Here is a 27889-nt window from a genome sequence, read left to right on the forward strand (position 1 = left end):
ACAGGGGCTACTCTTAAGTACTACCAGGTGCAAAGAGAACAGAGGCACTGTTATCCCTGGTTACTACACGAATGCCACACCACCAACACCCTAGTGAGAAACAGTTCCACACCAAACTTAGTGGAAGTATACTCTTCTTTTTAGTGCACATAAAGAAAGTAATGTGTATTACACTGAAGAGAAAGCAAAACATAATGTACCTGTTAACTCTTCTAGGGCACTTTTCTGGCTTTATATCCAATTCATAATGATAGATGTCAATTTTAGGAATGTCCATTTCAAAAAAATTGGCTTGTAGTTTGATTGTTCTCCCTGAAGTGCCAAAATCAGGTCGAGGGGGAGGTTTAAATGCATATGCCTGGATTGGAGGTGGCAGTGGAGGAGGTGCTGCAAGTACTAGAAGAGAGAGAATAATATAATCAGTGGTGCAAATTCAGCAGATACAATTATCCACAACATGGGTTCCATCAGTAGAACTGTAGTAGAGTAGTAAGAGCAAGGTAACAAACATCAACTAGGACAGAAAGCAGAAGAAAGGAGATATCCAATTAAAATTATTCAGTGAAATTAACAGCAAAAACAACTCTCTCAATATAGCCAGATTAATGGCTGTGGTCCAATGGGGGAAGCACCAGTTTTTTCAAGAAAAATGGGAGGGAGAAAATGAAATATATGCAATACTCATTTTCATATCATATTTAAACTTATTTTGCTGTTTAAAGACGCAAAATGAACTATGTTAGCATACTGTATAAGATTTTCCTTTTTTTAAAAAAAGTACCAATCAATAATTACAACTGTATCTAGTGCTAAAGATCAGCTTGCAAGCTGCTACAACTGGAAGTATCTGAACAGGCTTCCCCTGAGGATTTGTTCCTCATAACAAGCCTCTTGCAGCATTTGCCCCCTTTGACTTTGTTTTAGACCTCTCCACACAAGAAGGCAGGGAAATGTGCTGTTTGTTTCCCTTTACGAGGAGGAAACACAGTGTCACAGTTCTTTGAGCTGAGAGAATATATCCAAGATGAACAGGGTCCAAATCAGGAGGACAGTGATCTACCATTCTGGAGATTGAGAAAGGCAGACCAGAGGAAAGCAGGCCACAAATTTACAATCAAAGGTGGCCCCCCCAAAAATCGATGTGTTTCTCTAGTAAAGATGACAACACATCTGTGAGTGGAAAAGGCCAAAATGCATCTGTGATCTGAGAGTTGTATACAATTCTGTATTATTCAGGATTAGAATTATGTAATATTGTCCTTGTCTTATAGAAAACATCTTTGTATTACATAGCCATTGGACAGCATTTTGAAAGCGCAATAGGCAGAAAGAGATAATACTTTTAAAGTCAGGACTTTGTAAAGCATTTCATGCATCATTCTAAAAGAGAAAATATAAAATAAGAGTGTTGTACAAAATTTCCAGTTTTCATCTCTGCTCTTGGGGAACGTTGGGGGGCTTTCCCTTCTGAATTTTTCCTCTGGCCTCCACCCCTTCACATCTCTAAAGTGGTAACTACCCAGGACACTGCATAATAATGCACCCAAACACAGTATTAACGAATTGTTATTCTCATTTCTTTCTATGTACTTCATATAACAAATTTGTGAATAAATCTATAAACTCCTCAGAAACCTCCTTCACTATTATAATACTGTAATCAATATTAAGTGAGCCTGAATGAATCCTATCTACATGCACTATTAGAGTGTAATGCCTCAAAAAGCACAGATGATGGCTATAGCCTGACAGAGGCTATAGTACACAGAACAAAACAGAAGTAATTGAGATTCTAGTTCAAATGCTATGCCAGGACTCTAGAATTCCCAGGCACCAACTCACCATGGTGCCTGGAAACTCATGTGTGGAGGCTGATCCAGGTGATGGACTGATGCAACAAGGAGTCATTGTTAATGTATACCTCAATGATTTTTTAATATATACTTTATTATGTATGTATGTGCGTACGTACATACGATCTGCATTACTGATGTGAAGTATGTATTGTATCTTTTTGGTTAGTAGTTATTGACCATAATTAAAAAATTTATTGTAAAGATTTGATCTGACCAAGAGAGAGCAAGGAAGGAGGAGTTTCCCTCCTCATGGAATGGAGGGCATGCTTGGGGCAAGCAAAAAGTTTATCCCCCTTCGAACAGAGGATATTGCTAGGACAAATTGTAAGTCTACACACACACATAGTAGAGGACATTGTTGGTGGCAATCAGTGAGTCTCCCCCCCCCCACACACACACACGGAACAGAAGGCAGTCTGGGTCCTAAATGTCTGAACTGGCTCCTAGAACTGAACATTTGTCAAGTTTTGTGTTAAGCAAGAGGGATCTAGGCATCTCCCCGCAATCTTTGTTTTAAACTGTAAAATCTGTCCCAGCCCTTTTCACTCTTTATGCTGTCTTAAAATTCTCACTCTCTGGCTGGATATTACCCATGTTCTTTTAGAAGTAGCAAAAGTACAGTAGTCATTACATAAGAGAGGCTAGGTTATACGACTTGGATTCAAGCTCTTTCTAGGGTACTGGGATAGAATGCCAAAGGCCAGTTAGCTTGCATGCAGGATGGCTAGATGCAAATGAAGTTTCCCATTGGTACTCCTTTGCTGTTAAGAACCATTCCAGCTGATAAACTTTCAAAGTTCATTAGTGACTATATCTAAATAGAGAGAATGTCTGTTGTTCAGTTCACAGCTTTCAATAGCCTGGAATTACTGGCCCTGTCCTAAGAATAATCTAAACCATGATTTAGAAATTATTGTAGACAAGCTTTGCATGCAAGTGGAAGAGAATGAAAGCTTCCACTTCCACTTTTATTGTTAAATTTATATACTGCCTTTCATTAAAACAATCCCAAGGCGGTTTTACAGCAAAATTTAAAAACAAGATGGTAAAAAACACACAATTAAAATATTAAGTGAAACATATTAAACAAATCTGATTAAACATTTAAAACAAAAGCATAAAAGCAATGCAGAGTATAAAGAGCAGCAGCAGAGAATCAAATAAATGCCTGGGCAAAAAGCCAAGATTGTACATTTTTTCTAAAAGCTGTGATGGAGACCGAGAAGCGAATAGCCACCGGGAGAGCATTCCGGAGTCTGGGGGCAGCAACAGAGAAGGCCCTGTCCCGCGTGCACGACAACCGAGCCTCCCTCATTGTCGGCACCTGGAGCAGAGCCCCCTCAGATGACCTCGTCAAGTGGGCAGAAACCCTTGGGAGCAGGCGGTCCCTCAGGTATCCCAGGCCCAAACCGTTAAGGGTTTTAAAGGTCAAAACCAGCACCTTGAATTGGACCAGAAACAAACTGGTAGCCAGTACAGCTCTTTCAAAATGGGTGTGATGTGCTCCCACCAGGCAGCTCCAGATCAAACCCTAGCTGCCACATTTTGCACTAGCTGCAGTTTCCGGGTATTCGTCAAGGGCAGCCCCACGTAGAGCACGTTACAGTAATCCAGCCTTAACGTGACTAAGGCATGGGTAACTGTGGCCAGATCTGCCTTCTCAAGAAAGGGACGCAGCTGGCGCACCAGCCGAAGCCGTGCAAAAGCACCCCTGGCCACTGCCTCCACCTGAGCTTCCAAAAGCAGAGCCGGATCCAGTAATACCTCCAAGCTGCGTACTTGCTCCTTCAAAGGGAATGCAACCCCACCGAGAACTGGTAAAATCTCCTCATCCAGACTGGCTCTCCTACTGAGCAACAGTACCTCCGTCTTGTCTGGACTCAATTTCAGTTTATTAGCCCACATCCAGCCCATCACGGCCTCCAGCCCCCGATTCAGGACATCCACCGCCTCCCTAGGATCAGGTGACAAGGAGAGATAGAGCTGAGTGTCATTCCGCATATTGCTGACAACTCAGTCCAAAACAGCAAGGGGGAAAAGACCAAACTCTGCGGGACCCCACAGGCCAACGGCCACGGAGGCGAGCAGTAGTCCCCCAGCACCACCTTCTGGATCCTCCCCTCAAGAAAGGACTTCATTAAAACAAATCCTAGTTTGTTAACTAACTGGAGTCAGAATAAATCACAGTTCAAGTGTTTACATACTGGGAAACTATCGTAGAAACAAAAGTTAAAGCAGAAACTTTTACTCTTCTCCTGTTGCAGAGAAGAGGGGAGGGGAAGCACATGAGACTGACTCATCACAGTTCATTCATCATCATCTTCTAACCAGGATCATCAACTTAGGTCATTAGTTCTAAGAATTCGCATGTTTGCTTCCCATCCTCCACTTCCTTCCTAATGGTAAGCTTCACTATGTCAACATCAGTTTAACTGAGGAACCTTTTCCTAGACCAAGCCTGCTCAACTTTGCCCCTCCCCACTGTTTTTGGACTACAACTCCCATAATCCCCAGCCACTGTGGCCAATAGCCAGGGATTATGAGTTGTAGGCCAACTTCCGCAGGAGGGCCAAAGTTGAGCAGCCTGTCCTAGACCAGTTAATTTGAATTAGGGCTCACTCTCAGTTTATGTGGTACACAGAGCCTCACTAGCATCCCACACAAGCTGAGATGTACTACTGACTGTGCCGTACACTTCTGTCTTTTCAGGCCAGTACCAATCTTGTTGCAGAACTCCTTACAGGCCTCTACTGAATCTCAAGCTTCTACAAACAGATTTTGAAACCACTACTGTAAGGCAACTGAGCAGCTGCTTATTATTTATCCAGAAAAAGTGGTTTCAGTCACAACCAACTCAGTGATCAGCTGAGGGATAGTTAATTCGGGCTGGTGTTATAATGCTTGAAATCACCCTTACATTAACAGGTTACTCAGCATTAGTAACATCTCCATCTACTTTCTACACCATCAAACTGGAACACCACAGAAGTCTAAAGACAAAACAAATGACACAAGTGAAAACATGCGACTTTGGTTGTTGAAACACTCAATCCTCTACTGAAATACTGGGCAGATGAACAAGATCCAGAGCACAACATCCTGTCAGGGACTTAGGAACTGTCCAGCTGACACTTGAGTCCAATTCCTGTTGGGGACCTGGGCATATTTCAAGACTCCCTCCAGGTCCATTTTTCTCTTGTATTCATGGGTTTGGGTGGGACAGATGGGAGGATCATCGAATTCTGATGAAATTCTATCAGAAATGTGATCTGGTGATACAGGAGAACCTCAGTACTCGTGGAGGTTCCATTCTCCGCAATTACCACGGATATGGAAACCGTGAATACTAAATCATTGGGGCAATGAGATCATGAGAGTTAAGCTCAAGGAAGCCCAAAAACTGTCCAAAAAACAGAGGTGGTGGTTTAAAGGGAATTTAGTGCCCTATCATGCTTTGTGGGCCTCCGGCAACCCAGCAATGCCCCACAGAAGTCAAAAATAGTCATTTTGGAGGCATCTTCCCACAATTTTTCGTGGGTTTTTATAAGTAAATGAGCCACAAAATGACTCAATTTCACATTCCTGGCTACCTCTTACCCACAGATACACAGAATTAACCCCTTGTGGGCCAGTTTTTTAACATGTATGTCGAGGTCAGGTATTAATCACCCAACCGTGGATATGTGAGACCGCAGGTGGCGAATCCATGTATAGCAAGGTTCACTTGTACTCCTGTGTTTCAAAATTTCCTGCATCTAATTATTCATACAATGGGACTATCCAAAGAGCACTCACAAATATTAATTCTGCATAGCTTTTCATTTGGTCATGTTTTTCAAACTCAACACAGTAAATTTAAGTGTCTCTTTTTAGGACAAAGATGTCTATGAAACCCTATTTTATCTAGTGTTAGACAATCTTATTGGCTGTCAGTATATTGGAAGTACCCCTTATCTTAGACTAAACATATACTCCCTATCAATGCCAAACAGAAGTGTGTTAAGAAGCTGAAACTGAATGATACCGTACAAAATAATTTTGAAAACTAAAAGCTGTAAAGTCTATTTTCAGTTGTAATGTATCCATACAGCTCAAGACTAAATATTTTAAAAAGTTAAGCATGCTATTATTTCTACATATAATTTCTTAAAGAGAAATTGTAGGTACTTCTGTAAATAATAAATTAAACAACAACAACAAGTGAGTAAGTAAGACAGGACAAATACAAAAAACAGCAGATGAGGAATCAACGAGAAAAATGGCACAACAAACCATTGCATGGTCACAGTTCTCTAATCACATACAATCGAAAGTCGACAATAGCACAACATGGCAGTGGTTAAAGAAGAGGAAACTGAAGAAAGAAAACGGAAGGTCTCGTTTTTGCAGTCCAGGAACAATCACTATGAACAAAGGTTATAAAAGCAAAGATTGATAAGACCTAGAAAGACAGTAAGTATCAGTTATGCAAGGAAGCAGATGAGACGGTTGAGCACCTTGTATGTTGTAAGAAAATTGTGCAGACTGATTATAAGGAAAGACACAAAGTTGCTGCAATGATCCACTGGAACATTTGCAAGAATTATAAATTGCCAGCAAGCAAGAATTGGTGGAATCATGCGATTGAGAAGGTCACAGAAAATGAGGAGGCAAAAATCTTTCGGGATTTTAGAATACAAACTCACAGGCATTTAGCGCACAATATGCCGGATCTGACAGTCATCAAGAAGAATCGGGTTCTGTCTATTGGGAGCAAGAGGTGGAAGTTAACCCTATGTGAGTCGTGACCTCCTATTTCGAGGGAGAATGAGTGGCTCTAGAAAAAGAAAAAAATAGTGGTGCCAATACATGTTGGTGCCCTTGGTGCAGTATCAAAATAACTTGAACATCATCTCAATACCTTGGGCATCGATAAAATTACAACACATCAGCTACAGAAGGCCACACTACTTGGGACAGCACGAATACTACAATGTTATCTTTAATTTTTCTTTCGTTATCATAGATACTTGGAAAGGGCCCGATAATTAAAGTACCAAATCCAGTCAATAACATCTGTTAGACTGTGTGAAAATAGAACAACAACATGCTTAAGCAACAATGCACAATACATACTGAAATTAGTGTGATTGTGTGAACCCAAATTGAGACTACAAAGATGGTTTGTGTCCCATGATGAAACGGAGATTCTCGCCTTGGTATTCTGCAATTTTTTTAATGGGGAAAGAGTTTATTTGGTTTTGTTTAACAGAAAGAGCCACAAAATGGCTCCTGTGCTCAAAATGGGGGCTGGAAATGATCTTTAAGGTCATTTCCAGCCACCCCTGACCAGCAGATACACTGATTTAACCCTTTCCCATCCACATATGCCGAGGTCGGGTGTCAGTCCCCCGATCACAGCTATGTGAAACTGCGGGTGCTGGTAATGAAGTGCTGCTGCATATGTCTCCAGACAGCATTGTCATTACAGTCAGTTCTAAAATGTAATGATATTACAGCTTAAACTGTTCTAAGGTTTTCACTTTTAATCTGTTTTATGTTTTAAACTGCCCAGAGAAAGACGTTTGGGGCAGTCTACAAATTTCAAAAATAAACTCCATGAGAACCATCCAGCCAAAGATTTTTTAAGTGGTGATGGGTGAATTCCCCTCAGCTCACCTCAAAATACATCCATGGCTTCTTTAAAGCTTCCCTAGAATATTACAGGAAATATTCTATATTCTAGAATAATATAGGAAATATTCAGAGCAAATGGTGGAAACTGCCAAGAAGAGGAGAGAAGCCAAAGTCAAGAAAGATAAAGACATCACAAAGGAAGTTAATAGGGAATTTCAGAAAGCTGTTAGAAGAGACAAGGAGCAGTACTTCAACAGCATCTGTAAAGACCTTGAGGATGGAAATAGACATGGAAAAACAAGGAAGGTTTTCCAAAAGATCTATAAACACAGAAGGATGTTCCAACCTTGAATTGGTATGTTAAGGGATGCCAAAGGTCAAATAGTAACTGATTCAGAGAAGATCAAACAGAGATGTAAGGAGTATACTGAAAATCTGTACAGCAGGGATGTCAACATCAAAGATACTCTAGAAGAGCCAGCATGGTGTGGTGGTTAGAGTGCTGGACTAGTCCCGGGGAGACCTGAGTTCAAATCCCCATTCAGCCATGATACTTGCTGGGTGACTCTGGGCCAGTCACTTCTCTCTCAGCCTAACCTACTTCACAAGGTTGTCGTGAAGAGAAACTTAAGTATGTAGTACACCGCTTTGGGCTCCTTGGAGGAAGAGCGGGATATAAATGCAAAAAGTAAAATAAAATAAAATAAAAAAGATATTTCCTACTTCTAAGAACCTCTAGTATGGGAAGATGAAGTTAGATCACCACTCCGGCCATTACTAAGTTGGTAGCCTACAGGAATTGATGGAATAGCTACAGAAATATGGCAGGCAACAGGAGAAGAATCAGTCAAGGCTCTAACCAAATTATGCCAGCAAATCTGGAGAACGACACAGTGGCCAACAGATTGGAAGAGGTCAGTCTACATACATCAGTCTACATACACATACCAAAGAAAGGAAACTTAACAGATTGCACAAACCATCACACAATATCCTTAATTTCACATGCTAGCAAAATAATGCTCAGGATCATCCAACACAGATTAGAGGCCTATGTGGAAAGGGAAATGCCAGATGTTCAAGCTGTTTTCAGAAAAGGCCAAGGAACAAGAGATCATTGCTGATGCACCCTGGATAATTGAGAAAGCCAAATAATACAACAAAGAAGTCAATATGTGCTTTATTGACTACAGAAAAGCCTTCGATTGTGTTGACCATTTCAAGTTGTGGAATCCCAGAACATCTCATTGTATGTATGTATTCATTCATTCATTCATTCATTCTATCTATCTATCTATCACATTTCTATACCGCTCAAAACTTGCAGCCTCATGAGAAACCTATACACAGGACAGGAAGCCACAGTCCAGACGGGACGACAGGTTGCTTACCTGTAACTTGGGTTCTTCTAGTGGTCATCTGTGCTCTTACACGAATGGGCTTTGTGCCTATGCAGAGACCACATCGGAGATTCCAAGCTAGAGTTCTGACTTTTGGCGGTAACCCCACCCCCTCGGTGTAAAGGCAGCTGCGCGGGCTTCTCTCTCCAGTCTTCTGAGTCTGCAATCTGAAAGAGACTAGCAGAAAAGACATGAGAAGAGGAGAGGATGGGTGGGCGTGTAAGAGCACAGATGACCACTAGAAGAACCCAAATTACAGGTAAGCAACCTGTCGTTCTTCGGCGTGGTCTCTGTGCTTTACACGAATGGGCACATAGCAAGCTGCGCACGTGCCATGCTCACCTGGAGGCGGGATCAGGCAAAGATAGATTGTAGCACCGCTCTGCCAAACGCCGTGTCTTTTTTGGCTTGGACATCCAGAGCGTAGTGTTGTATGAAAGAGTGCTTTGACGCCCACGTAGTTGCCTGGCAGATGACATCCAGCGGAACAGACCTGTCAAAGGCAGTAGACGCTGCAACCGCCCTCACTGAATGTGCCTTAACAGAGAGCGGGAGAGGTTTCTTGGCAATCTGGTATGCTAGGGAGATGGTGTGGACTACCTATCAGGATATGGTCATTGCAGAGGCCTACTCGCCCCTGTTAGGGCCAGAGTGAGCACAAAGAGAGAATTGGAGGTTCAAAGGGCAGAGGTGCGGTTGACGTAGAAGGCGAACGCTCTACGAACGTCTAGTGTGGAGGCATCATTCGGCCGCAGTCAACGGCTTGGCGAAGAATGTGGGTAAGGAGATTGGTTGGGAACGGTGAAACGATGTGACTACCTTCGGAAGGAAGGAAATGTCCAGCCGAAGGACAGCTTTTTCATTGTGAAAGGTCAAGTATGGAGGATCAACACTAAGAACCCTGAGTTCACTGACCCGCCTGGCCGAGGTGATAGCCGTGAGGAAGGCTACTTTACAGGAATGGAGGTCGAGGGAAATCGTAGCCATGGGTTCAAAGGGAGCGTTCATGAGCGAAGAGAGCACCAAGGTCAGGACCCAAGCCGGGGCCATGAATGGCGGGTCCGGATAAAGGTGAGTGAGTCCTTTAAAGAAACGCTTGACAGTAGGGTGTTGAAACCACGAGGGTGTGGAGGGAGGAGAGTTAGCCACTATGGCTGCGAAGTGGACCTGCAAGGATGGGATCTTAAGTCCGGCCTGTTTGAGGAACAGTAAATATGAACAAACATGTCGTACAGAAACAGAGTGTATGGGAATTTTCCTGTCCTTTAGAAAGTTCTGGAAACGGGTCTACTTGTGGGAGTATGAGGAGACCGTGGAGGGTTTGCGCGAGGCCTGGACTATTCATAGCAGGTCCGCCGGGAGGTTGTGGCTATGTGCCAGCCTGTGAGCTAGAGACACTGTAGGTCTCGATGGAGAAGGCAACCATACTGCAGGGAGAGGAGGTGAGGGGTGTGGGGAAAGCAGTGATAGCGATGGTTGAATAGATGAAAGAGTTGGGGAAACCAGAGCCTCCTGGGCCACCACGGGGCAATGAGGATGCAATGCGGGCGGTCCTGGGAGATCTTCTGAAAGACTCGAGGAGGTAGAGAAATTGGAGGGAAGGCATAGACTAGGCGTTCCGTCCAAGGTAATCAATTGAAGAGGATTCCCAGAAATTGTATCATTCTGGAAGGGGTGAGCTTTGATTTTTTTGTAGTTCACCTGGAGGCCCAGGTTGGAAAGGAGGGTGATGACCGTGTGGAGGTCTCTGAGAAGGGATTGTGGGTTGTGGGCCACCACGAGCCAATCGTCGAGTTATGGAAAAATCTGGAGATTTTGTGGTTGTAGGGCTGCCACCACAAGGGCCATGCATTTGGTGAACACCCGGGGCGCGGATGCCAGTCCGAAGGGGAGGACGCGGAATTGGTAAGTGTTTTTGCTATTTGAAAGCAGAGGAAACAACGGTGCTGGGGTCTGAAGGTGATGTGATAATGTGCATCCTTGAGGTCGATGGAGACAAACCACTGGTTCTTTTGTAGGAGGGAGATTATGGTAGGAATAGTGACCATACGAAACTTGTCATAGGTGATGTAGGAGTTGAGTTCCCGGAGATCCAGGATGGGGCAAAGGGAGCCGTCCAGCTTGGGAACAGTGAAGTATTGGGAGTGGAAACCCGGGGATTGTGGATTGTGAACCAGTTCTATTGTGGATTTGGAGAGTAGAGAGTCGACCTCCTCCAGGAGAGCCGGAGTGGGTAACGGGGGGTTGTATGGAGGGGTGGATGCAAATTCTATAACCTAACCGACCCTCACTATGGTCAGGGCCCAGGAGTCCGTGGTGATATTCTCCCAAGTGGAAATGAAAGGAGAGAGCATGGTGCCCCAGTGGGGAGGAGGGTGCAAGTCATTGTCCTTTGGCTGGGGGCTGAGATCCCTTGAAGCGCTGCTGCATCTTGGATCTGGTCAAGCTGGAGCACTTTCTGTAAGGCTGGTATCTGTTGGAGCAAAAGGATTTGTCCTGGGGTTGGTAGTATTGCTGTTCAGAAGAATACGGTTGGTGTTACCATTTTTGTGGTTTATAATGGCGGGTGGTGGAATGTTGAAGACCCATGGAGTGGGCTGTGTTGCACAGTTTCTGCACTTTTTGAAGAGTGTCATCTGTTTTCTCTCCGAATAGAAAGGAACCATCAAAGGGGAGATCTTCCACTCTGGATCTAGCATCGGGTGTGAGACCAGAAGACCTGAGCCAGGCATGGCGACGGAAGTTGCCATTACTTTAGCAACTCCCTCCGTGGAGTGGCAAATTGCATAAAGTTCCTGCTTAGAGACCTGTGTGGCCTCCCAGAGAAAGACTTTGGCCAGGCTCTGCTTTTCTTCAGGGAGGTGGTCCAAGAAGGGGGCAATATGGTCCCAAAGAAAGGACTGGTATTTGGCATAGTATGCCTAGTAGTTTGTAATTCTTGTCAATAAAGAAGCAATGGAGTATAAACACCTTCCAAACGCATCTAGTTTATTTCCCTCTTTGTCAGGTGGGGTGGAGGAGGAATATCCCCTGAATTTAGAGAGGGAAGATTCAACCACAATCGAATCCGTAGATGGATGTTGCTTCAGAAAGGAATCATGTTGATCCGCGGAGGCATGAACCTTGTAAAAGGAGTCAATCCATTTAGATGTTTTTGGAAGACAGGAAGGCTTGATCCAAGAGGTCTTGGCCACTTTGAGAATAGATGGGTTGAACGTAGCGATACCGATGGACAGGCATCATCCTCAATTAATTGAAAAAAGGGGGTCAGGTTCAGATTTGTCCCCTTGAGAAAGTTGGGCTCTCAACGAAGCTGCCATATGTGAGACAAAGTCTGTATAAATATGGAAATCTTCTGATGGGGAGCTGGGCCTGGAGTTCAGCAATAAAGAGGGAGGTGAAGAGGCCAAAGATATCCCATCGGATAGGGAGGATTCTGGGCCTTCTTCATCCGAGGACGAATCCGACGAATCGGTCAATACCGGGGGTCAAAGCGGTCGAATCCGGAGCCGAGTAGTTGGCCTGGAGTCAGGGGCAATAGTAGCCAAAGCTGCCTGTACAGGTGAGTTGCTGGGTGGAACCCATGGAGGTAGAAGAGATGTAGTCCAGGGTGGAGGAGGAGGCGGCAACATTGCCGGTACCGAAGGCGGGATCGGGATCGAGGCCGAGATCGAGTAAGCTAGTATAGAAGGGCGAGGAGAGGCAGAATGTCGAAGGGGCGGCTCCGCGGCAGCGGAGGCCCGATGGCGTTGGCGAACTTCTTGATGCGTGTAGAAGTAGTCCGCTTCTTCGTCAACTTGTCTGTCATAGCGCTCAGCCAGAGCAGCTTCCAAGTCTCGGTTGGCCCAGAGGCATGGTTGCTCCAGAGGGAGCTCCTCAGGCTCAGAGTCGTGCTCAGACTCGTACACGGGATCGTGTGGGCTAGAGCCGTAGGCGACCTCGGTATCAAGGATAGTTTCAGTATATAGAGTTCAGGATCGACGTTCGGTATTGTGAGTCAACTTCTACTTCTTTGTTGGTGGTTCAGAAGGAACACCACGGTCCTTCTTTCTCTTTTTGGCCAGCTGGACAGAACGCGGTTCAATCCATGCCGCCGTCGAAATCGACACTGCTACCGAACTCCTCGCTATCGACATTGAAGCCCGAGCCACAGGATCGACAGATATATTCACCTCGGGGGTAGTCGCCGAGACTCCCAGAAGAGACGAAATGGGCTCTAAGCCCCGGGCTGCAGGAGAGGTATTGGACAAAGCCTGCATGGTGGACTGTTTGTCCGAGCCCGTAGTTTGGAACGCCTGTTCCCAAAGCCAAGAATGAAGTCGAGAGGCTCGATTTTTGCACGCCTGTTTCATAAAGGCTGCACAGTGCAGACAAGAGCTAAACTTATGGGATTAACCCAGGCAAAACAGGCAGAGCTTGTAGCCGTCGGTCGAAGGGATTTTGGATTTGCAGCAACCACACTGCTTAAATTTTGTAATCTTTGCCATAGGCCGAAGAAGGTATCGGAGAAAAGCGGAGGCGAAAGATTCGCAGCACGCCGGGCCTGAAGGCTGCGACAGGGTGGAAAACGAAACTAGAGAGATAGCCGAGGGGGTGACCGGGGACAAAATAAAAATGCTAAGGAAGGGAAGTACTGAACGAAAATGGGGGGGGAGTAATACAGTACCGTGTTTCCCCGAAAATAAGACAGTGTCTTATATTAATTTTAGCCCCAAAAAATGCACTAGGGCAATTAGTGGTACATCAGAAATTACTGCTAGGTCTTACTTTCGGGGCATGTCTTATTTTGGGAGAAACAGGGTACTTGCAAAAGAGTCTAGCAAGGAGCAGCTCAGTGATGTGTCTTCGATCGCGAAGAAAGACTGGAGAGGGAAGCCCGCGCAGCCGCCTATATACCGAGGGGGCAGGGTTACCGCCAAAAGTTAAAACTCTAGCTTGGAAGCTCTGATGTGGTCTCTGTGCAGGCGCAAAGCCCATTCGTGTAAAGCACAGAGGCCATGTCAAAGAACATAGTGAAACAGACTGGTTCCAGATTGGCAAAGGAGTAAGACAAGGCTGTATACTTTCTTCTTACTTATATGCTGAACATACACTGAGAGAAACTGGATTGGAAGAAGATTAGCATGGTATTAAAGTTGGAGGAAGAAACATCAATAACCTGTGTTATGCTGATGACACCACACTGATAGCTGAGAATGTGGATGATCTGCAAACTCTAGTAATGAAAGTCAAGGAGCACAGTGAAAAAATGGGACTACAACTAAATGTCAAGAAGACTAAACTAATTACAACAGGTACAGCAACCAGCCTCAGAACTGACAATGAAGACACTGAAGTGGTGGAAAGCTTCTGCCTTTTAGGATCGACCGTCAACAGTAAAGGATCCAACAGTCAAGAAATACGCCGAAGACTAGCACTTGGATATTTAGATGCTGTTATGTGTCTATACCTACAAAGATTAGAATCATTCGGACAATAGTTTTCCATGTGACACTCTATGGATGTGAAAGCTGGACTTTGAAGAAGCAAGATAGAAAAGGTTTTGATGCTTTTGAACTTTGGGGCTGGAGAAGACTTTTGAGGATATCATGGACAGCCAGGAAAACAAACCAATGGTTCATAGAACAAATCAATCAAGGCTTTTCACTCGAGGCACAAATGACGAAGATCAAACTATCATACTTTGGACACATTATGTGAAAGCCCAGCTCCCTTGAGAACTCCATAATCCTGGTAAAGGTTGAAGTAAAGAAGAGAAGGACAAACAGGAGCAAGGTGGATAGGCTCGATACAACAGCAATGAATGCACCACTGAGAGACCTAAAAAGCCAAGCTGAAGACAGATCATCCTGGAGAGAATCTATGCGGTCACTCGGAGTCGACATCGACTTGACAGCATTTAATCAATCAATTAAATAGAATATTTTTCAAGGGGGATGGGAAACTCTTGAATGTTTTTGAGGAAAGGAAACACTCACGAAAGCATGAAGCCCTCCCCCAAGCAAAAATACAGCATACCCCATATGTTTTAGTGCAGGGCATCACAACTTCAGCCCTCCAGCTGCTGTTGAACTACAACTCACGTAATCCGCAACGATGGTGGGCAAGTCAGGGATGATAGAAGTTGTAGTCCAAAAGGGCCAAAGTTGTACAGCATTGTTTTAAAGAGAAGGGATGACCAGCAGCAAGGCGGGCTTGCCAGAGATAGAAGAGACCTTTTTGCTTTCCCCTTAATTATACCCAATCATGCTCAAAAGCAGGGTCAAGAGTATTATTTCCAATTAAGGTGGCTTCTCTTGTTTCTAGCATGCCATCTTTACTGCCAGTTACTCCCTCCACCTTCTCATAGATAAACTTTTTTTTTTTTTAAGCGGGGAGGTGAACTGTCAGGAAGGGCTAGCTAGCTATGGGAATGGGGCAACCCCCCACTTGGAGCCAAATCTAAATGGGCCTGTGGTCAAGTTAAACAGGGATAAAGATTTTCAAATTAGAGTAATTTATATTCCCATCTCCTCACAATTACAAATTTGCCCCCTCACTACTTTTGGTACCATTGATTCCAAAGGGAGAATTAATCCTATGTTTTCTCCAGCTGAAATCAATGAGGTTTATTTGAGGATAGTTGGTGCACCATAAACAACATACAGTTACAAATGCCATGTGGAAACATTTACAAAATCTAGTTGTCTATTCAATTGAATCATAATTAAAATCAACTAGCTGGGCTGGGCACAGAGCATCTCTGCCTCGAGTTTGGAGCTGCCCCCCCCACCATCTTCTTCTCCTCACCCGCCCGCCCACCGCCCACTCACCAGCCAGCCAGCCGTTCGCCACCTTCCCGGCCACCCAACCCTGCCTTCTTCTTTCTTTCCCTCCCTCCCTCCGGCCATTCACTGCACCACTCCCCCCCCCCACTCGCTGCTGCTTTTTTGCCCACCGGTCATCTTCTGACCCACCAACCAACCAGCCATCTCCCCACACACACACACTTGCCGGACCCCTACCCCCCATCTTCTTCCCCATGCCACCACTGATTTTTTTCTTTGGCCGGCCACCCAGCCACCCACCGCCATTCGCCACAATTTTTGTTGCCTGCTGGCTGGCCAGCCGCTGCCATTTTCTTTCCCCTGCCCATCCCATAGCTATCTGGCAGCTCTCCAAACTCTCCAAAGAGCTACCACACATGGGATTAGCCATGGGTATGCCTTAGAGCAATATATATAAAGAAAGAAGATCCTACATTAGATAAACCATGTAACTTCTGCTGGAACTGGAGATCAGTTCAAAAGTTTTAGGCAGCAGCTATGATCTGAGAATTCCTTGGGCAAAACGTTTGTGTACACAGCAGGACTTCTTCCCCAACCCATCTAGAGAAACAGCCCTGCCCCAACTTGCTCGCCCTCAATCTGCATCTAGTTTTAGAACCCCCACAATCCCGTCATGCAAGGGCACAAAAAGTTCCAGAAGCAGTTTGTAGAAGTAAAATATTTAAGTATGGTAGATAGTCAGTTTGAGAAGTGAATAAACTGCACTGCTTAGGAAATTAAATGGCATAAAGAAAGAGTACAAAGTTATTCAAGTGAATTCTGTGGATTATCCTGGAAAAATGCAGGAGAGTGTCTTCTGAAAACTTGTATCACACCCATAATGTTACACTTGTACTATAACAGATAGTTATAGTATTTATGAAGCTCAGAGGGCAGATTTCCCCCGCCCCCCACATAATGTTGTTCAGACAGAAAAGCAATCTAATTAAATGCACTGAATATTGTGTAATCTGTTAGGCGCAGGGTCATTGATTCAGTTGTAAGATAAATTTAGCGTTTGGTAGGTTTCTGTTAGACTCAGATTCCATCTTAAACCAGATCTTTTTGAGAAGATTATCATGCATGACATTAAAATCAAATTTAAATGTTTAAAAATATTTTTTTAATTCACTGCCTGCATAGTGCTCAGATAATATACTGCTCAGAGAATCTTGCTACTACTGGTACAAAATAAATTGAGCTCCGTTATCAGTAGCAGCAAAACTAAGTGTATGACTATATCAAGAAAGCAATGGTGTAAGGTAGAACATTTGTTGCAGGTATTTTCCACTACTAATTTTTGCATGTCTCTGAGGGCGTGACCTCAGGGCACAATGACAGACTTCAGAAGGAACAGGAGATGGTCAAAAATTGCCCCTTCCCCTTGTGCAAAGATGCACTGAGAACAACAATTTGTTAATACTGTTTGGGTGCTGCACCAGCACAGTACTAGTCTGGGTATCAGCAAATAATTGCTGGCAATAGACAACTCAAAGTATAAAGGCAACCAATTTATGCTTATTGTGTATTGTATATAAAATGAGGATGAAACAGGCAGAGCAGATTGTGAGGACCAGTGTTCCCTCTAAGGCATGCGCAAGGGCGCATGCTCACACGTTTTCTGATGTCTGCTCAGTTAATTTTAGATCCCGCTCAGCTTGAATCAGAAAGGCCTTACTCCGAATGCAAGTGCACACACACTGTCTTGATACCACTGCATAGAACAAAACTCATTCCGCTCACAGATGAAAAAAATTAGAGAGCACACTGGTGAGGACTGTGCAAAGGACTGTGACTAATATTAGACAAAGAGATAGACAGTAATGGACCAAGGCACTGAAAGTCTATTTCTGTTGACCTGGGTGGGATGTGGGGAGAAGTTATACAAGTAATGAGATATTTTAATAGATGCAATTCATCCAGCATCCAAATGTGCTTTGCTTCAAAGATCAAGATAAAACATTAGAAACTTTCACACAATTACCAGAGTATTGTTACAATTTCTATTTCCTCTCCTACAAAGCATGTCAGCCTATGCAAATACCTGGGGCAACCAATTCAGCTGCAGACCTTTTTGTTCCTCATCAACTTCTCATAATTGTCTCAAGCATCAGGTTCAAAAGTAATCAGACTCTTTGAGTCTGCGACCCATTTCCAGAGTTCTGTAACAGTCCATTGATTTCCACATAACTCTTAAATCTTCATCTCAGTAACAAACCAATAGTTTGAGGGAATTCCCCAAACCCCACCAGGCCTTTTCAAAGCAATTCCAAAATTTTATTTCAACTGCTATTCATCTGAAACTAGGTGCCTTATATTTATAGTAAGGACACTATAGATTGGACATATTTCTGCCCAATTCCACAGTGTGAGAATATTTCTTCATTCCAAATTTGTTTCTCTTGTGAAAATAAAGGTCTTGCTTTTTCCCCCAAATCTGAATTTCAACTATTCAGATCACTAGTTATTTGTTTCAACAACACCCCACCCCATGTGGGGTTTTTTTGTGGACAAGTTGATGGATACATTCTGCTCTGCACTAACCCCTTTAAACCCAGAAATAACTTGCTTAGTAACTGCCCATCTTTGTAAATTGATGGGTTTATAGCATCCTTCTGGGTAAAAATAAAGATGAAGCATTCTCTGCATGACCTGCGATAAAAATCCAAGCAGTGACATGAGAGTTCAAACTTGGCTAGCCGCCCAGTCCATCTCTTAACCTCAAGTACTGAATCCAGACGCAATCAGTTACCAATATTTCTGGAGTCATCTTGGCTGCAGGAGTTGTATGGATGTTGTGTAGACTATTAACCAATCATCTGACACAACCCAGAAGTAGGGATGTGCACAAACCGGTCCAGGGGCCATTATAGAAGCCTCCTAACTGGTTTGAACGTTGCCCGGTCTGGCGGTCTGCCGCCGGGCGGGGCAGTTACACTTACCCCTCCCACCGCTTTCCCCCCGCCGGCGCTCTGTTTTTTTTAAATGTTTTTGGGGCAGCAGCGTTCCTCCCTGCTGCCCCTGCCCCCGTTGTTGGCCAGAAATACCGGAAGTAGTGATCGCGCATGCCCCTGTGGCCACTACATGTGCCGCACATGTTGCGCACACAACGTGCGACATGTCTGGCGGGCGTGCAGGTGGTGTCGGCAGCGGGCGCATGCACAATTGCAACTTCTGGTATTTCCAGCCAACAACAGGGACAGGGTGGCAGGGAGGAATGCTGCCTCCCCAAAAACATTTCAAAAGAACGGAGCATCAGCAGGGGGAAAGCGGCGAGGGGGTTACGTGCAACTCTCCCCCCCCATCCTTAAAGGGAGACCCCCACCGGCACTGGACCGTGCCTCCGTGCACATCCCTACCCAGAAGTTTTGTTATGGGGATGAACTCCTTTGTCTTTCACCTCTCCCAAAGTTAATCCACAAGACAATGCAGATTACAATTTTAGCTACAGCAACTCTTCATGTCACACCACTGGGCGGTGTGGATACTACATAAAGGTAGTGGTTCCAACCAAGTTACTGTATCATATCCCTTATTAATTATTATTATTATATTTATATCCCGTTCTTCCTCCAAGGAGCCCAGAGCGGTGTACTACATACTTAAGTTTCTCTTTCACAATAACCCTGTGAAGTAGGTTAGGCTAAGAGAGAAGTGACGGGCCCAGAGTGACCCAGCTAGTATCATGGCTGAATGGGGATTTGAACTTGGGTCTCCCCGCTCCTAGTCCAGCACTCAAACCACTACACCACGCTGGTAGGGGTGTGCACGGAACCGCCAACTGCGGTCCAGCACTGGGTGGGGGGGGGGTTAAGAGCGGCGGGAGGGTTTACTTACCCCTCCCGCTGCTTTCCAGCTTGGCGCCCGTATTTTGTGTAGAAATTGGGGCGGCAGGAAACCAGCCGCCCCCGCCATCCCCGGAATAGGGGCCAAACCGGCCCAAACTACTGCCGCGGCCGCCAACCACCCACCCAACACAAGGCCCGATTTCGGACCAAGGAAGCCAACCCCAAACGACCGATGACGGGCCAAACCGGCCCAAACTACCGCCGCCGCCGCCAACCGCCCACCCACCCTCCCAGCCGCCCGAGTCCTCACCTAAACAAGGCCCGCGTCAGTCGGGCCGATCAGGGCCCCACAATTCAAAAAGGAGAGGAGCTCGCAAACAGAGCTTCTCTCTCTGCAAAGTCTTGGCCGCTACTGAGGATTTGCACGCAAAGGACGCCTGGGAGTTCTGCCGGAGGCCCGGTCTACCCGCCGGCAGGGGACGAGGCCGGGCCTTGTTTAGGTGAGGACTCGGGCGGCTGGGACGGTGGGCGGGCAGGCGGCGGCGGCAGTAGTTTGGGCCGGTTTGGCCCGTCATCGGCCATTTGGGGTTGGCTTCCTTGGCCCGAAATCGGGCCTTGTGTTGGGTGGGTGGGTGGCGGCCGCGGCAGTAGTTTGGGCCGATTTGGCCCCTGATCCGGGTGCGGGGGGGCTGGTTTCCTGCTGCCCCAATTTCTACAAAAAATACGGGCGATGGAGGGGGCAAAGCGGTGGGAGGGGTAAGTAAACCCTCCCCGCCCTTAAAGGAACCCCCTCCACCCGGACCGGCCAGGTCCGAACTGGTCTGGAGAGTTCGGAGGCCTTTACAATGGCCTCTGGACCAGTTCGGACACACCCCTACACGCTGGCTCATAATGAGGCTGATCCATGATCCTTATTTTTGAGTTTCAGCTGACCAAAAGGAGATAGCGTCCAGTCTGTTCTGGATGGGGATGTATTCCCCTCTTAAGATTCAGGATCATAATTTGGGGACTGCTATTAGGTCTGGTTCCAATTATGGACACCCAAATTGTATCCATGGCACAGTATGCCCAACTTGGGATGGAAATATGTTATACAGGTGGCTTTCATTACCCATGGACATTAGGATAATTTTCACCTATTCACAGTTGCTGAGTGGCCGGAAATGACCCAGTAATGACTTCCGGTGTCACTTCCAGCTGCCATTTTACAACACAGAGCCATTTTGAGGCCCTTTCTATTTAAAAATAATAATTGGCTAATATTTGCCCAAAATTCAGCCAATTAGGGAAGTTTTCTGGAGCCCTGGAGAGTAAGGTACTGTTCATTTATACTCTTATTTCTCCCCCCTTCCCACTTTTTTTTTTGGGGGGGGGGGCATTTGTCTTGTTTGTAGGAACCTAACCCATAGATTCCTATGAGATGAGGTAAGCTTTCTTTATTCGCATTTCCATACTTTCAGTTACAGGTGAGAATGGAACCCCTGTGAATAAGAGCCACCTGTATAAATATTTTGCCCAGCAAAAAATATTATATTAGAGAGAAGACTAGGCTAGAACTCTTCCCCTGACATCAGTTTTATATATATAGGGCTTTTTAAATTATATATTGAGAGCGAGCACTAATCATGTAATGTCCATTCTCTACCATACCCTGTAGTCTGAAATGGTATTGTCCATGAACACTTTTACTAACCCATCTGCTTTTTGTGTGAACCAGGCTTATGATGTCTCAAATTATTCAAGCTTGTTTTAGCCTTACAGAGACAGGACACCAAATAAATCAAGCAAGCAGCATCCATTCTTGTTCCTATAAATGAACTACCATGCTCTCAAATCGATGTGTATTTATCACAGGGGGGAGGGGGTGCGGAAACACTATAGGAGTGTCTCCCTCATCTGAGATGGTACTAAAAATATATCAATACATATTTTAGAAGTGAATAATATATTCAGTTATTAAATGCATGGAACAGCTTGTTTTTTGGCAAAATACTGGGATGACTGGTTATGAGTCCATATTTTTGTTCTCCCACCCTTTCCAAGTATTTGAAGAAAAAAATGGTTGGTGTTTTACTGATGTGGTTCTCTTCTTTACGTTAAGATGAAAACAAGCTGCTAGATTACATTCAACTAATTAACATATGTGGCACTTCAAAGAACTATCTACACCCTAAGGAGGATACTTTTATTAACATAAGCTTAAGAAAAATGTTTAGAAGTTAAAACATATTATGCTTTAATATTTAGATGCCAACTAGCTTAGAATTTTTATTTATTCTTTCATCAATAACACTGGGAACCATAAATATATCTGGCCACAGAGAGATACTGTAGTTTGCAGACTCAGTAGTAGTTGCCAGCTAACACCAAAGGGCCAATAGTGTTTCATTTAGTCCTATAAACCTCAGATTCGGGGCTCACTCAGCCAAGAAAACTTTAGTAATAATTGTAATAGTAATAATAGTTTTATATTTTGTTGTTAACAAAATAAAGATACAAAAAGATAAGAAACATTCTAGAGAAGATCAAGACTATGCTCACCAGCCTACCTGGCCAGCTTTGCTTCCTCAGGTTTGCCTGCTTGCTGCCATAACTGGCCTCCTGTTTGACTTCAGTCCTCCAAGATGAAACAAGCACATTACCTCCTTCACAGCGTAAACCAATTTTGGATATATATTTTTAGATTTCAAAATTGAACCACTGTAAGGCCTACCTAACCTGTCTATTACAAACCACCAGTTGCAAATCTGTTCAAGAAAATATATTTAAATCAGCTAGTCCCCTTCAACTGCAGTAAGTAGCGTGTACCATTGCTCACACCAGCCTAGATGGATTTTGAATTACTATCAATTACCTCAAGGTCCCACTTGCAGTATGGAAGTTCTGAACCTACATATATTTAACTCAATACCACAAGTGGTTAAAAATAGTGTATATTAATGTGTTGTTTCCTGCCTCCATCCCCCTACACACAGGTTGTGTCCATGCTTCCAAAGGTGTTTTGCAAGTCCAACAATCACACACTGGAAAGATTGCTGTTAATGAGTATAGTAGGCAGGGCAGGAAAAATATTTCAAATTCTGAGGTGCCAGCCCTGCACAAATCCATTCCGGAGAAAACAAAGTGTCAGTGCTGCATGGTAACAAACCTGCTGCTGCACTTTTTGTATTAATTCAACCTGTGAGAGTAAAGCATTCCTGTAAGTATCACACTTCTAATTACTAATTTGTTGGTCACATATTATGGGTCTTTCAGAAGGTGCATTTGAGAAGAGGCATACCTGTTGCCTGAAATGAAATATATGGTGTACAGCCATAATTTCTGGTCATGTATGTGAAACCTTTATCTCCCCATGCCACCATTTTGCTATCTTAATAGACACACTAGCATATTTTTACAGATTCCTTTTTGTGTCTTCTCCCTACAAGGCCTTGAAAACTATGAACCCTTTCTCACAATCAGTGAGAAGGGCTTGGCAGCGGGTGATAGGGAAGGCAGCAAAAGCTCACCTTTCCCGCACACTATCCAGCTACCGGGTCTGACAAGGTCAGGACACGCGATACTGTGTGCCCAGATGGTCTGCGGTTTCCCCTGGAAGCGCAGAGGTCGGGACATGTCATCCCGGCACCAAGGATTCCCACAAAGCACCAAATGAGTGCACGACAGATTGTGGGGACACCCTCAGCAACGGGCTGGCACTCATCAGTGTTACAGCAGCAGCTGACGCTGTACACAATTTTAAAACCAGGGCTAGGGGACCACTCACTCCCTTAGGCTCATTTAGGAGGCAAGTTCCACAACGGGGTTAGGTGGAGATGGCCCGCTAGGATCAGGCCCAATCCCGGCAGTTCTCACATGCAGCTTAAATTGGGCTGGGCATCCCTAGCCCAGGTTTAGGCTGTGCATGAGAACAGCTTCTATGAGTCTTGGCAAGTTTCAGGAGATAAAAATAAGAGGTGGGTTAGGAGATATGAAACATTTGTATGGCTCTGCAGCATTTGATCCCAACACATAATGCTGTATATACACTGTGAACAGAGAGTATAGTAGTCAGGGGCAAGCAAACTCATTACCACTCTCCTTTCTGGCCAGCCCAGTGGCAGGTACTCTCCCTTCCCACCAGCCGGCCCGGCGGTGGGTGCTTTCCCTCCTGCTGGCCCAATGGTGGCCACCATTTTTTCTCTCCACACCCATCACTGGTCCAGCAGCTGCTTGCGAACTCTCGCAAGAGCTGCCACACATGGGATTAGCTACAGGTATGCCTAAGAGAAATAAATATACGGGTTGAGTATCCCTAATCTGGACATCCAAAATCCGGAATGCTCCAAAATCTGGAAGCTTTAGTAAGTACAAAACATTATTTTCACATGAAATCTTAATTCCACCTCCACCTAAAATGCCATGTTTGAGTAACATGACCAGCAACATTATTGCATTGAAAACTTCCTTGCAATTAGTTTTCATTACATTTACAGCTACCTGTAGTTATCGTAAATTCTATGCTTATTTGTTTTTATAAGTTAAATAAAACCTAAAAAATAGAATACAGTTTACAGTAACCTTTCGTGTTTAGACTTGGATCCCATGCCAAAGATCTTATAACAGTATGCAAATCTTCCAAAATCCGGGAAAGTCCAAATTCCGGAACACTTCTGGTCCCAAGCAGTTCGGATAAGGGATACTCAGTGTGTGTGTGTACACACACACACACACACACATATATATACACACACACACAAATTTTGCTTCCGGGTCCAATTCAAAGTGCTGATTCTTACCTTTAAAACCCTTCAGGGCTTAGTGCCCATTTATCTTCAGGATAGCCTCTCCCTGCCAGTCCTGTGAGACCTTCTCAGGTTGTCCTCCTTTCAGTCCCTGAGGACCTTATTGAAGACATTTCTTTTCCACCCTTTACAATGTTTTCAAAAAATAAATCTCGGATGCTGTTCTTGCTTTGTACACCACCCTGAGTCTGTGGATTGTGTGGTACATTACTCTAATTAATCAATTAATAAAAAGGCTAGTGGGCAAGGGTCTGCGAAGAGAGGGGTTGTGAGGGAGAAAGAGCCCCTAAAGGAGAAGGAGGCTGCCACTGTGCGAATTAGATGAGGAAACAAGATGAACAAGACCTGTTAACTCAGGAAGGAAGAGAGAGAGAGAAAGAAAGAAAGAAAAAGGGAGTGGAAGAAAGACAGAGGGGAAGAGCGAGTGGAGGAGAGAGAAAAAGGAGGGAGGGCAAGGGACGGGCCTGTGCCTGTCAGCAGCCTGAGGGTAATGAGTGGCCATGGCGGTGGCAAGGAAGGGCCCAGTCAACTGCCACTGCTGCTCAGAGCTACAGAGACCATTGGTGGAAGGAGGCAGGCAGGCAAGGGACGGGCCCGAGTCTGTCAGTGTCCTGAGGGGAGCAAGTAGCTATGGCAGCGGCAGCACTGAGGAAGGGCCTGGTCAACTGCTGCAGCTACTCCTACTGGGAGGAGCAGGAGTGGAGTTCAGGTGAGGGTGGAGAAGTCTCTGGGGTTAGAGGGCACCAGCAACGCTGCAGCCGTGACCAAGAGGGGTGAGGGGGATGGTACAACAGGATGGAGGAGCAACCAAGAGGAGTGAGGCAAACGGAAGCAACGGGATGGAGGAGGAGAAGGAGCAGGAGCTCAGCTCAGGTGAGGGTGGAGAGAACTCTGAGGTGAGGGGGCTTTGGCAAGTGAGGGGAGCAATCAAGTACTAGCACGCAGATGCCCTGTGTGGGTTAAGTTAGTGATTATTATTTCATTTTTTTTAAAATTGTTTTAAGAAATTTTAAAAATCAATCTAAATTCTAAAAATCTTTTTTTTAATCATTGACTTATCTACACTGCATGACAAAACAGCTATGCTTACCATTAGAACTGACCATGGGTCTGTATCCATGTGCCCTTGTTGATCCAGATGTCTGCACATCAGCCTTTCTCATACTTACTGAAGAGATGCCTCAGGAAATGTCACCAGCCAGCTCAAAAGGGAGAGACTATTGTGAAGCATTTGGCCAGGCAGACTTTGGGGCAGTGGTACTGCCCAAGCCAACACCACCAGTGAGCTAGCAGGCAGAATAGTGGTTAGAGTGTTGAGACTAGGACCAGGAATACCAGAGTTCAAATTTCCATTCAGCCATGAAGCTCACTGGGTGACTCTGGGCCAGTCATGCATCTCTCAGCCTAATCTACCTCACAGGGTTGTGGTAAGAATAAACATAACCATGTACATCACTCTGGGCTAGTTGGAAGAAGAGCAGGATATAAATCTAAAAAGAAAAGAAAAAAATAAACCCCTCTCAGCACAGGAGACACATCCTCTATAACGGGGTTTCTCAACATGTGGGTCTCCAGATGTTATTGGACTTCAACTCCCATAATCCCCAGCCCCAGTGGCCTTTGGTGGGAATTATGGGAGTTGAAGTCCAATTACATCTGGGGATCCACACGTTGAGAAACCCTGGTGTATTCCTTTTGCACTGGAAAGGGGACCTTCACTCTCTTCAGCCAGAGGGGCTGGACTCTCCCTGGCCAAGCTGCTCAAGTGGGGAGGTAGGATGTGCACATTTCGGGTGGCAGCATGCAAGCGCTTTAAACGGAAGGAGGCAGGTCTTACCTGCCACTCATTAGAACATAAGAACAGCCCTGCTGGATCAGGCCCAAGGCCCATCTAGTCCAGCATCCTGTTTCGCACAGTGGCCCACCAGATGCCACTGGAAGCCACAGACAGGAGTTGAGGGCATGCCCTCTGTCCTGCCATTACTCCCCTGCAACCGGTACTCAGAGGCACCCCGCCCTTGAGGCTGGAGGTGGCCCACAGCCCTCTGACTAGTAGCCATTGATAGACCTCTCCTCCATGAAGTCATCCAAACCCCTCTTAAAGCCATCCAGGTTGTTGGCTGTCACCACATCCTGTGGCAGAGAGTTCCACAAGTGGATCACACATTGTGTCAAAAAGTACTTCCGTTTGTTGGTCCTAGACTTCCTGGCAATCAATTTCATGGAGTGACCCCTGATTCTAGTGTTGTGTGAGAGGGAAAAGAATCTCTCTCTCTCCACTTTCTCCATGTCATGCATGATTTTTTAGACCTCTATCATGTCTCCCCGCAGACATCTTTTTTCTAAACTAAAAAGCACCAGGTGTTGTAGTCTTGCCTCATAAGAAAGGTGCTCTAGGCCCCTGATCATCTTGGTTGCTCTCTTCTGTACCTTCTCCAGTTCAACAATGTCCTTTTTAAGATGTGGTGACCAGAATTGTACACAGTACTCCAAGTGTGGTCGCACCATAGTTTTGTATAAGGGCATTATAATGTTAGCCGTTTTATTTTCAATCCCCTTTCTAATGATCCCTAGCATGGAATTGGCCTTTTTCACAGCTGCTGCACATTGAGTCGACACTTTCAACGAGCTGTCAACCACAACCCCAAGATCCCTCTCCTGGTCCATCACCGACAGCTTGGATCCCATCAGCGTATACTTGAAGTTGGGGTTTTTTGTCCCAATGTGCATCACATTACACTTGCCAACATTGAACCGCATTAGCCACTTTGTCGCCCACTCCCCCAGTTTGGAGAGATCCTTTTGGAGCTGCTCACAATCCGTTTTGGATTTCACTACCCGGAAGAGTTTGGTATCATCTGCAAATTTGGCCACATCGCTACTTACCCCTGCTTCTAGATCATTTATGAATACATTAAAAAGCACCGGTCCCAGTACAGATCCCTGGGGGACCCCACTTCTTACTTCCCTCCATTGTGAAAACTCTCCATTTATACCTACCCTCTGTTTCCTGGATTTCAACCAGTGAGCAATCCACACATGTACTTGTCCCCTTATCCCATGACAGCTAAGTTTCCTCAGGAGTCTTTGATGAGGAACTTTGTCAAAAGCTTTTTGGAAGTCCAGGTAGACTATGTCAACTGGATCACCTTGATCCACACACTCGTTGAATCTCAAAGAAGTCCAAAAGGTTGGTGAGGCAAGATTTACCTTTGCGGAAGCCATGCTGGCTCACTCCCAGCAGGGCATGTTCTTCTAGGTGCTTTACAATTTTATCCTTGAGGATGCTTTCCATCAATTTGCCCGGAACGGACGTTAGGCTAACCGGCCTGTAATTTCCCGGATCGCCCCTGGATCCCTTTCTGAAAATCGGTGTTACATTTACTACTCTCCAATCCTCTGGTACAGATCCAGATTTCAGGGATAAGTTAAATATTTTAGCAAGGAGGTCAGCAATTTCACATTTGAGTTCTTTAAGGACTCTTGGATGGATGCCATCTGCCCCTGGTGATTTGTTAGCTTTCAGTTTTTCCAGACAGTTTAGAACATCATCCCTTGTCACTTCTATCTGACTCAGCTCTCTAGCCTCCATCCCTAAAAAGCCTGGTTCAGGAACAGGTATATGCTCAGTATCCTCTG

At 45.1% G+C, this 27889-nt stretch overlaps 1 protein-coding gene across 4 annotated transcripts in view; it reads right to left on the reverse strand.

The window, feature by feature from the left end:
- Positions 1-27889, reverse strand: part of AGO2 (argonaute RISC catalytic component 2) — a 91105-nt gene that overhangs the window by 52042 nt on the left and 11174 nt on the right. For 3 of the 4 annotated variants that reach the window (XM_053244074.1, XM_053244073.1, XM_053244071.1), the window contains exon 2: positions 201-396. In XM_053244074.1, coding sequence (XP_053100049.1) covers positions 201-396 — 196 coding nt within the window. Of the gene's footprint in view, positions 1-200; positions 397-27889 lie in introns of those variants that run through there. The other variant, XM_053244075.1, reaches the window with a different exon arrangement.

Source organism: Hemicordylus capensis, chromosome 4 (genome assembly GCF_027244095.1).
Source record: "Hemicordylus capensis ecotype Gifberg chromosome 4, rHemCap1.1.pri, whole genome shotgun sequence".
Lineage (NCBI taxonomy): Eukaryota > Metazoa > Chordata > Lepidosauria > Squamata > Cordylidae > Hemicordylus > Hemicordylus capensis.